General features: G+C 31.4%; 1 protein-coding gene across 8 annotated transcripts in view; it reads left to right on the top strand.

The window, feature by feature from the left end:
- The first annotated feature begins 1,531 nt into the window (after positions 1-1,531).
- Positions 1,532-9,298, top strand: part of LOC119638625 (calcium release-activated calcium channel protein 1) — a 34,338-nt gene continuing 26,571 nt past the window's right edge. Inside the window, exons 1-3 of one of the 8 annotated variants that reach the window (XM_038035507.1) lie at positions 1,532-2,032; positions 2,200-2,226; positions 6,126-6,747. In XM_038035507.1, the coding sequence (XP_037891435.1) occupies positions 6,190-6,747 (558 nt within the window). In that variant the 5' untranslated portion in view covers positions 1,532-2,032; positions 2,200-2,226; positions 6,126-6,189. The other 7 variants (XM_038035510.1, XM_038035508.1, XM_038035512.1 and 4 more) reach the window with 7 other exon arrangements.

Raw genomic sequence — 9,298 nt, 5'->3', positions numbered from 1 at the left:
AAAAACAAACAAATTGGTTCAAGGATTGGAAAACACGTTGGCATAAATGCATAGTATCTGACGGGAACACTTTGAAGGTGACGAAGTTGATCTGCAATAATAAATAGTTTTAAAAGAGATAAGATTCAATTGGTCGTACTTTTTGAACACAGTAGCACTCTCTCGCGGGTGCGGGCAGACAACCGTGTAAAGCATACAAATACACAGTATATGTTCTTGATTATATCAAAACTCTCAACCGATTCCATTTCTTAACTTGGTTCGATCGCTCTATCTGGTGTTAAGATTTCTAATGACATAAAATAAAGATAAAAACTGAGAATTGACGCAGTTGACCTGTTTAAAGATATTGTGTGTCTTCGCACTCATAGTGGACGTTCGAAACTATCTGCAGCTATGATTATCAAAATCATGAAAACATCATTTTTTAATCTCTAAGTGAAATGTGGTTTACTTCCGTTGTTCTCTGCTTTATTATAATCATTCGTATTCAATATCACACACAAATGTTTCTTTAATCTTTTTCTTATGTGAATAATAAAATACATTAGATTTGTCCTTGGGTTTGTAACAACCACGAAAATAACATATCACTGAAAAGCCCCTAAACCAACATTAACTTCCTAATGAATTTAAGCTTCCGCCCTGAGATTTCTTGTCGAATGACAAAATTATTTGCTTTAGTCTCGTGAGCTGTTCGTCAAAAGGAAAGAGAAAGAAAATTATATCTGGTCGTGGCCGAATCTTTTGTACCCATCACCGTTATCCCCAAAAAGACAAAAACAGGATAAGAACTGTATTTCCACGCTCCGTAATATGGAGTGGACGCGGTTGATTTTTTCGATTTTCAAAAGAAAAGTTTTTGCCGCGCAGGCATGTGATTATTGTGGGCATGTCCTATGAAAAAATTAGTTCCCTCCACAATTCTTTTGCGAGCTTGTAGGCGACATCTTCATTTTTGCTAACAAGCGAATGTTTACCACAAACACAACACAGTTACACTGACAGACAGACGAACAGACGACCATATTTTGGCGCTTTCCAAATTTCAAATTTATATACTTTATGGGGTGTCTGAAGCCTGCTTCTGCCCTTTGCAAAAGTATTGAAAAAAAATTGAATTTTAATGCACAACAATATTAAGTACACGTGGCATATTTTTTCCATTTTTGTAAACGTCCTACTCTATCGCCCGTAGAAGAGGCAGTCAACTTTTTGTACATTTATCTGCCACACTTTATGAGTGATGAACGAAAGACTAATTTTTCATTCCTTTTAAAAAACGGAGGTGTTCTGAGTTTACGTGGCGATGTGGGCGTGCCCTTCAACCGATTTAACTCCCTTTCAATACCAACCTGCTTGCAAGAACTTCCAATGTTTCTGCCAAATTTGAAGTCGAAGTCGATTCATTTTTGCGGCCATGAGAACGTTTACAACAGGCGTTAGATAGACGGACAGACAAACGAATTTTAAAATTTGATGCTCTTCGAATATATATATAAACGTTGTGTGGGGTCCCTGACGTTCCTTCGGCGCGTTGCAAACGTTTTGACAAAATTAATATACCCTTCATCCGTTACTAGTAGATATAAAAAACAAAAGTTATAAACTTCAAAAGATCCCCTATAATCCGCATATAATTTTAAATTTCTTTTGTTTTTTTTTTTTTTTTTGTTTTCTTGTTATTTGTTTCATCAATTTAAGAGTCGTTCTCCAAAAACAATGACTTGAACAATTTCGAACGGTGTTGTTCACTTAATTACTACGCAAAGCATATATTACGTCGTCAATTTAAAGCAATAACTGTAACTGTGCTTTTTTTTTTTTTTTTTTTTTGATTTTCAATTCCATCTTTGATTATTATTATAAATTCAAGCTCTGTTCGAATTCTTCGAAATCTTGATTGTTGTTACAAGTGATTCGGGCAAAACAAAAACAAAACTTAAATAATTTCAGCGAAATTAAATTAAATTTTCAGAAGTTTCAAATGATTCCTTTGATATAAACATATATACCGAAGATTTATCTTAAGGTACAGGTGGAAACTAAACAGAGGAAAAGAAAACGGATTAATTAAATTTAAATAAAAACAAATAGTTCTAAAAATATTTTCTATCGGTTGGCAAACATAAGTTTTTTTCCTTTTATTTTTTTTATTTTTTTTTTGTTGCTTTTTATGCATACATGTGTGTCTCGTAGAAAACAAAATCATTTCGCAATTGTTGTGTGAGTATGCATTTGAGACAAAATAATATTGTAAAAGAAAACCAAATTAAAAGTTTGTGATCGGGCATAGCGTTTATCAAATAACCTACAGCACCTCATCTAATACAATTCTTCTTAGGCAGAGGATGGACAAAGTAATATGATTATCATAAGACGATGCAACTTCACAATAAAATATTAAAAATTAAACATTTTTGCGTCATAAAGGATTACATTTTGTAAGAAAGATCCGTAAAGTCGATCTGTCGACGCCAGGTTTACTTTTATTTATATATTTATATCACAAAATGAGGCCCGATGAGGCCTGATGATGCTTATGCTGCACTTTCAGAAAATGTTATTTTTCAACAATTGCTTGTGAGAAACATTTAAAGTGACAATTTTTTTTTTTTTTCATTTTTAATGTCTTTTTCAAAATAGTATTTACATTATTACACGAACCATGACCGTAAGAACAAACAAACTTGCGTATCCAATTGTATTAAGATATTTCGAAAACAGCGAACTACGTGGTCGACATAAAAAATGGCGGACATAGCTACAGCCGTATAAAATATGACTCGGAATCGATGGCTACAACAAAAAGTGAATTCTATACCAAGTCATCTGAGTATTGCATATGTCCGCATAATTTTAGTATACCCTTACTTCAAACGATCTAAAGCATACAAATAAAACAACAAAAAAAAGTTCATATTCCTTCCTTCCTACTTTTTTGATTGTTTATGTACATCTTTATAGGACACATAAATAAAAATATATAATTATATATAGTTATATATATTGGTGTATACAGGTATATATAGACCTTATTATAATAGGCATTACTACGAAGAAAATTATAATAAAACCATGGTTTCTTTCCATTATACTATAAATTAATTAAAAAAAAGAAAAAAAAAATATATATATACTTGTATATATCTATGTATAACTTTATGTATATATATATATGTATATATATATATATATAAAGGTATGTCTGTATATACAGAAGTATATATGTATATATATACATATATTTATTTGGTCATTAAGGATGAAATTAACCATATAATAATATATAATGAATTATGTACACATATATATATATATATATTTATGTATTGATGTAGTTATAACACCTTTAGCAAAAAAGGATTGATTTGACATTTTATAAGTTTTTGTTATACCCCACAACGATATGTTAGGATTGTTCGGATGTATATCACACTTACAAAGTCGTCTTTTCTTATACCGATCGATTTAGAATGAAAATTCAAAATTTACTGGTCCATTAGTCCGTTTGCCTTCCATCTTTTCTCGTGGTTAGCCTACAGCCCGCAATTTTTGAGATATATTGATAATGTATAACGACCTGACATATTTATGCGCAAGCGCGAATGCTATTAAAAATAGTTCGGACGAGACTAATTTTTCAATCACTGTCCACATAACACTTGATTTTGAAAACTTGTAATCAGAATAACTCCAAGGATGTGTCGAGTATCTAATGGTTACGGAGTTTAATGACCCACTGCAGGTTTTTTCCTTATTAACACATAAGGAAGCGTTCGCCTATAGTAATGAAAGAGCTATCGGAAAAAAAAAGAAAAATACAGACATTCCGGAAAACAATTGGATTTTCTTCACTGTCGCTTATATCATAATTAATCTTAGACTCCTGGAGTTTAAAAATGGACTTCATCCAAAATTTTATATGAAAAATGACAAACGAAATGTTAGAAAAGGTCCATGATATCGGAGGTTTATTAAAAACAAAAAAAATATGAGCTTGAAGATCATGCAAAATAAGTAAAGAACTTTATCTTTCCGTTCGGGTATCAATGCGATTCAATTTGCAATATCTATATACAAGCAATTAGAAGTAATGATATTGCAAAATCATTATTTTAACAGTTAACTGCGTCGACATCTTTAACGACATACTCGTGCCCTTGCCAAACACATAGTATGTGTAAAGTGAAATTTGATCGTAATGAAATGATATGAGAAAATAAAAAAAATATATTCTTAAAATACACTATTATATGATAAAATTTTATGAGAAAATCTAAAAATTACGGATGAACAGACAGTTAACTTAGATAGCTTAATAAAGACGGCCAGCGTTCAAACATTTCATTCATTGGTTTTCACTGTAAGGACACTTCACAATTCATCCTCATCTAAGGGAACTTTATTCATATATCTTTCTGATCAAAAACAACTCCAATATCATCAATCAAATCAGATAATAATATTTCGCATAAGACAAATGCCGAAACTCTTACCTTTCTCCAATTGCTCCTTTATAAGATGGGAACTCAAAGCAAAAGCAAAGAGCGATCTCAGAAAGTGCTCAATAAAGCAAAGCATCGACGATTGGCATGAGAGATGGGCGCAACAAGGTCGATTGGTCGATTACTTTATTCACACTGATGCAAAATTAATTGACAAAAATAAAAAGCAAAAATTTAAAACAAAAATCACTATTCTAAGCTAACTCTTAAAAGGTCAAATATATTTAAGTCGATAATGATATACGTAGTCCATAGTTGCTTAGCACTTTGCATACTCCTGACTGCTCAATTGTGTGACAAGTTTATTAATCTTTTCAATAATAAGTATAAGAACAAATCTCAATTGAAGATTTTCTACTTATTTACTGTTCTTATGTATTTTGTTTGATAAGCCGAAAGCAAATCAAATCGTTTCGCTTCTTGTTTGCTTCTTACTATTTGTGTACATTTGTTTAGATACTTAACAATTAAAATCAATTGAGTGCAATGAAATCAAAGCATTGTCACAGCCGGTATACATCAATGGCCCTTCTTGGTGCCCTCCCTGCTCCCAATTTAAATAAGTTGGAAAAATTACTTGAAGAAAATTGTTATTAATCACTTTTCTTGCTTAAACAATTGAATTTCTAACTAAATGTTATCCAAAGACATTTAAAAATATGAAAAATTAGCTCAGCAAAAGTAATTAAAATAATTATTATATACACATATATATATATATATATATATGTATATATATATTTAATAATTCAATTAAAGTTTTTTACTTTCCTTAAAATGTTAAAAATATAAAATCGTGCCTTTTTATTTAAGTTTTGCTTTCTCTAGCATATTTATTATCTTGAGCAAAGATTTCCACCTTTTAATATTCAGCACTTAATTATGCTACTACTCAAATATGCAGCCCTGTTCATATAAACATCTGTTTTGCTAAAGACCAAACACTAACAAATGTAAGGCATTGGTGCTTGCTGGCTCACTTTTTTTTAACTTGAGCTGTTTGTTAAGTATTTATTCTCAATTCATTTGTTGTTTGAATCGCATTAAATATTAAAAGCCAAGCAAAACGCGTACATTTTGTGTTTAACATTAAAATTTTCGTTTTGGCAAATTATTTAGTTAGCGGCTCTGCTCTCTCTGTTTCTCTTCATACTTTGCATGTAGACTCTTGCTCTCTCTCTCTTCCTCTCTCTTTCGCGTGCTGTGCTTGTGTAATATTGTTTTTCCGTCGCGTGTGCTTATAATAAAAATTTTTCGGTTAATAATTACAACTAAATATAAATATGAAATTAAAATACTTCAATACAACAACAACAACAAATATCGCTTTTATATAAAACTTTGATTAAAAAAGTGCCTACGAATAAAAAGATAATGAAGAAGAGTTTTTGCCTTTTTTAAATGATTGTAGTGCGAAACCTAAATAAAAAGAAAAAAGAAAAACAAGTGTTCAACTAACTGTTTGGTTTTCTTGGCTTTTTTGGCTGACTTTTGAACAGTTTTACGTGTTTACGTTTACCTTATATTTCATTTTATATACATACATATAAATATATATATATTCTTTTTTGTCGTCACCAAATTTGATATCTCTTATTAACAAAATGTCATCATTAGTGGCTTACAGTTGCGACAGTTCACCGGGAGTTGCGTGTACGATTGAAACAAACTTACCGCAAACATGTCAATTTGGACAACAGCCACCACTGGCTTAGAAAATGCTCTGGCCGCCATAAAATCACAGAAGCAAACTCAACAACAGCAGCAGCAACAACAACAACAACAACAACTACAACAACAACACAGTAATACATGCGTTGGTGATAGGCCTACCAACAATTTTAGCCAAAGTAGCGGCCAAAGGAACTTAATTAACAGTTCAGCAGGCAGTTTAAGCAGCTATTTTAATAATTCTTCGCTAATTAACAGCGGCAATAACTATAATAGTCTACACAATCTTAGTGTTAAACAAAAAAATCCATCAGCAACGAATGGTGGGACTAGTAATACTAGCAGTCCCTCATCAAGTACACCAACACATTCCACTAGTGGTCTACATATCGGTGCCGCGGTAGGAGCAGCTTCGGCTTTAGCTTCTACGATTATAGCCCATTGTCCCAATAATAGTAGTATTAGTAATTGCAGTAACAATAATCAAAACGGCAATAACGGTACTTACCAGCGTCATACTTTAACGCAATCACAGTTGCTTAGCTACACACCACCAAATCCCCACAAGGTAAGTCGATATTTGATTATTTTTTTTTTTCTCTCTCTTTATATTTTCTTTATTTGTATAAAAGCGAGTAAAGCTGTGTGTTTTAGTTTTAGACTTTTTTTTTTTTATATTTTATTTATTTGTATATATAATATATGTTTTTCTTATTTTTTTTTTTTTTTTTTTGTTTATTCATTGCTTTTTTTTCCTATAAAAACTACTTTTCTTTTTTTCAAGTTCATAATTCTTCTCTTTTCTGCTTTTTAAATTTATAAAATAGCAACAACAACAATGCAACAACAACTATTATACGCATGCTAACATTTATATACAATAGCTTGCTTCCATTATTTTAAGTTGACTCTGACTTTCTTCAACATAACTCGTTTGAAAATTCTACGATACAAGTCTATGATGATATTTCGATATCTCTGTAGAAAAGATGAGTCATTTCGTAGTATTCCAGTTTGGCATAATTTCAAAATTTTTAAATCACTATTTATGGTATAAAAAAAAAATAAATATATAATAATAATAATAACTTAATTCTCTTTATCACTTCTATAAAACACTTAAAACATTAACTTTTATTATGTACTTTAATTACAGTAATTTATTTACAGTTTAATTGTTGTTTATAGAGATTTGCCTTAAGGGCTTTCCTCGCTTTATTCGGTTCTTTTGCCGGTTATGCAAAAAGGTAAAGATATATAATTGTTCCAATTTGTCCGTAAACTAAGCTTCGAACCGTAGAAAAATATACTTAGCATTTGAAAACAGTACCGAAATAAAAAGTTATTGTGATTACTAACGGTCTCACCTACAGGTCGCTATATTCTCTTCACTTTTTGCAATAAAGTTTTTATGATTTAAAGTGAAAATTCTATTTATTTATTTTTTTTTAAATTATAACAACCGTAGATCCGCAGAATGTTAAAATGAAGCCCCGATATGTGAGAGACAAAAGTCAACTATAACAATTGAAAGGAAAACAAGTAAGGCAATTATATTCGGTCGTAAACGAATCTTTTACCATTATCGTCATTCTAAAAAAAAAAAGGGAAAGAACTAAATTTTTATACTCTTTCACATTGGGTGGGTGCTATGGATTTTTCCAATTTTTAGAATAAAACTGGAACTTTATAAGGAAAACAAAGTGGTTCGCAGCTTTTGTTGGATACACGCGCAGAGTTTGTAGGCGTGTTCTTTGAAAAGTTTTAGTCATTTTCGAAGTCTTTCGAAAATTTGTAGGCGATAGCTTCATTTTTGTTTGTGAACGAGAGAATCCTTACCAAGGAGTTGGGCAAACAGATAGATGGACAGACGGCCATGCTTAAATGCATTCCGAAACTGATACCGCTCATGAATCTATAAACTTTTTGAAATTTATTTTCGAGGTATTGAAAAAAAAAAATTTAATTTTGATACACTATGATGTTAGAGAGACGTGGTCAATTTTTATACATGGGCATCGTCCACAGAATATATGTTCAAATTTTTGTAGATTTATCTGCTGTAGTGTGTCTGAGTAATGGGCAGCAACTTTCGAAAGACACACATGTTTTCACTTTACATAATACTGTAGGCGTGTCCTTCGACGGATTTGACCCATTTTCAATAGCGACCGTGCGTGCAAGAAGTTCTTATGTTCCTGCTAAATTTGAAGTTGATAGCTTCATTTTTGCAACCAGAAGAGCAGATATTGCGCGCATGGACAGACGGATATAGTTAAATCGATTCACAATTTGATGCTGATCAGGAATATAAAGACCTTGTGGGTTCTTTATAGATGCATTCTGGGCGATGCAAACATTTTGACAAAATGATTATACCCTTCATCCTTGGGTGATGCGCATTCTCCTGACGATAAGACTTTATGTGTAGAATGAGATGGGTACGGCTTGCTTGTTTAGGCGAAAAGTTCGATGGGAAGTTTCTTCAATGTTCCTTTTACTCTGTTTATAAAGATTTACAAATTTGCCATTGCCACGTGTAGACGATATGAGCTTTTATATAACTTGGCAACAATGTGTGACTGCTGCAATGAGAGTCGACCTGAACTAATGCATAGCTCATCCACAATCTGAAAAGAAAAGCTAAAAGTCATGATCTACTTATATAGGATAAAAAAAGCATTACTTAGATAAATCAAAGCTCTGCCGATTCCTACTGTACCTTTCCCTAACTAACGACACTAGCATAGCGAAGCAGAAAGAGAAAAGTTACAGCTCCAAGGAGACTCATTTAAAAATAAAGAGATTTCTGAAAATTAATGTTACTTGAATGTCATCATTTAAATTTTTATAGTTTTTATTAAATGTTGAAAGGTTTTATGAATCTTGCTTGTATTTAAAATTAAAAATAACTCATCTAACGTCATTTTTTTTTTTTTTTTTCTTTTGAAGAAGATCTCGATTCTTTTCTTACTCATAAAAAACTATGATAAAAATAGAATTAAAAACTTGTGCGTACATTGTTCAGAGGACGATAGCAAGCAAAAAAAATTTGGGTAAAATAGCGATAAGACATAAAATTTATTCTCGGTGTCTTTTGTTGGAAAATATATGCGAAA

Source organism: Glossina fuscipes, unplaced genomic scaffold, assembly GCF_014805625.2.
Source record: "Glossina fuscipes isolate IAEA_lab_2018 unplaced genomic scaffold, Yale_Gfus_2 91, whole genome shotgun sequence".
Taxonomy (NCBI): Eukaryota; Metazoa; Arthropoda; class Insecta; order Diptera; family Glossinidae; genus Glossina; species Glossina fuscipes.
This window is presented reverse-complemented; position numbering and strand designations above follow the sequence as displayed.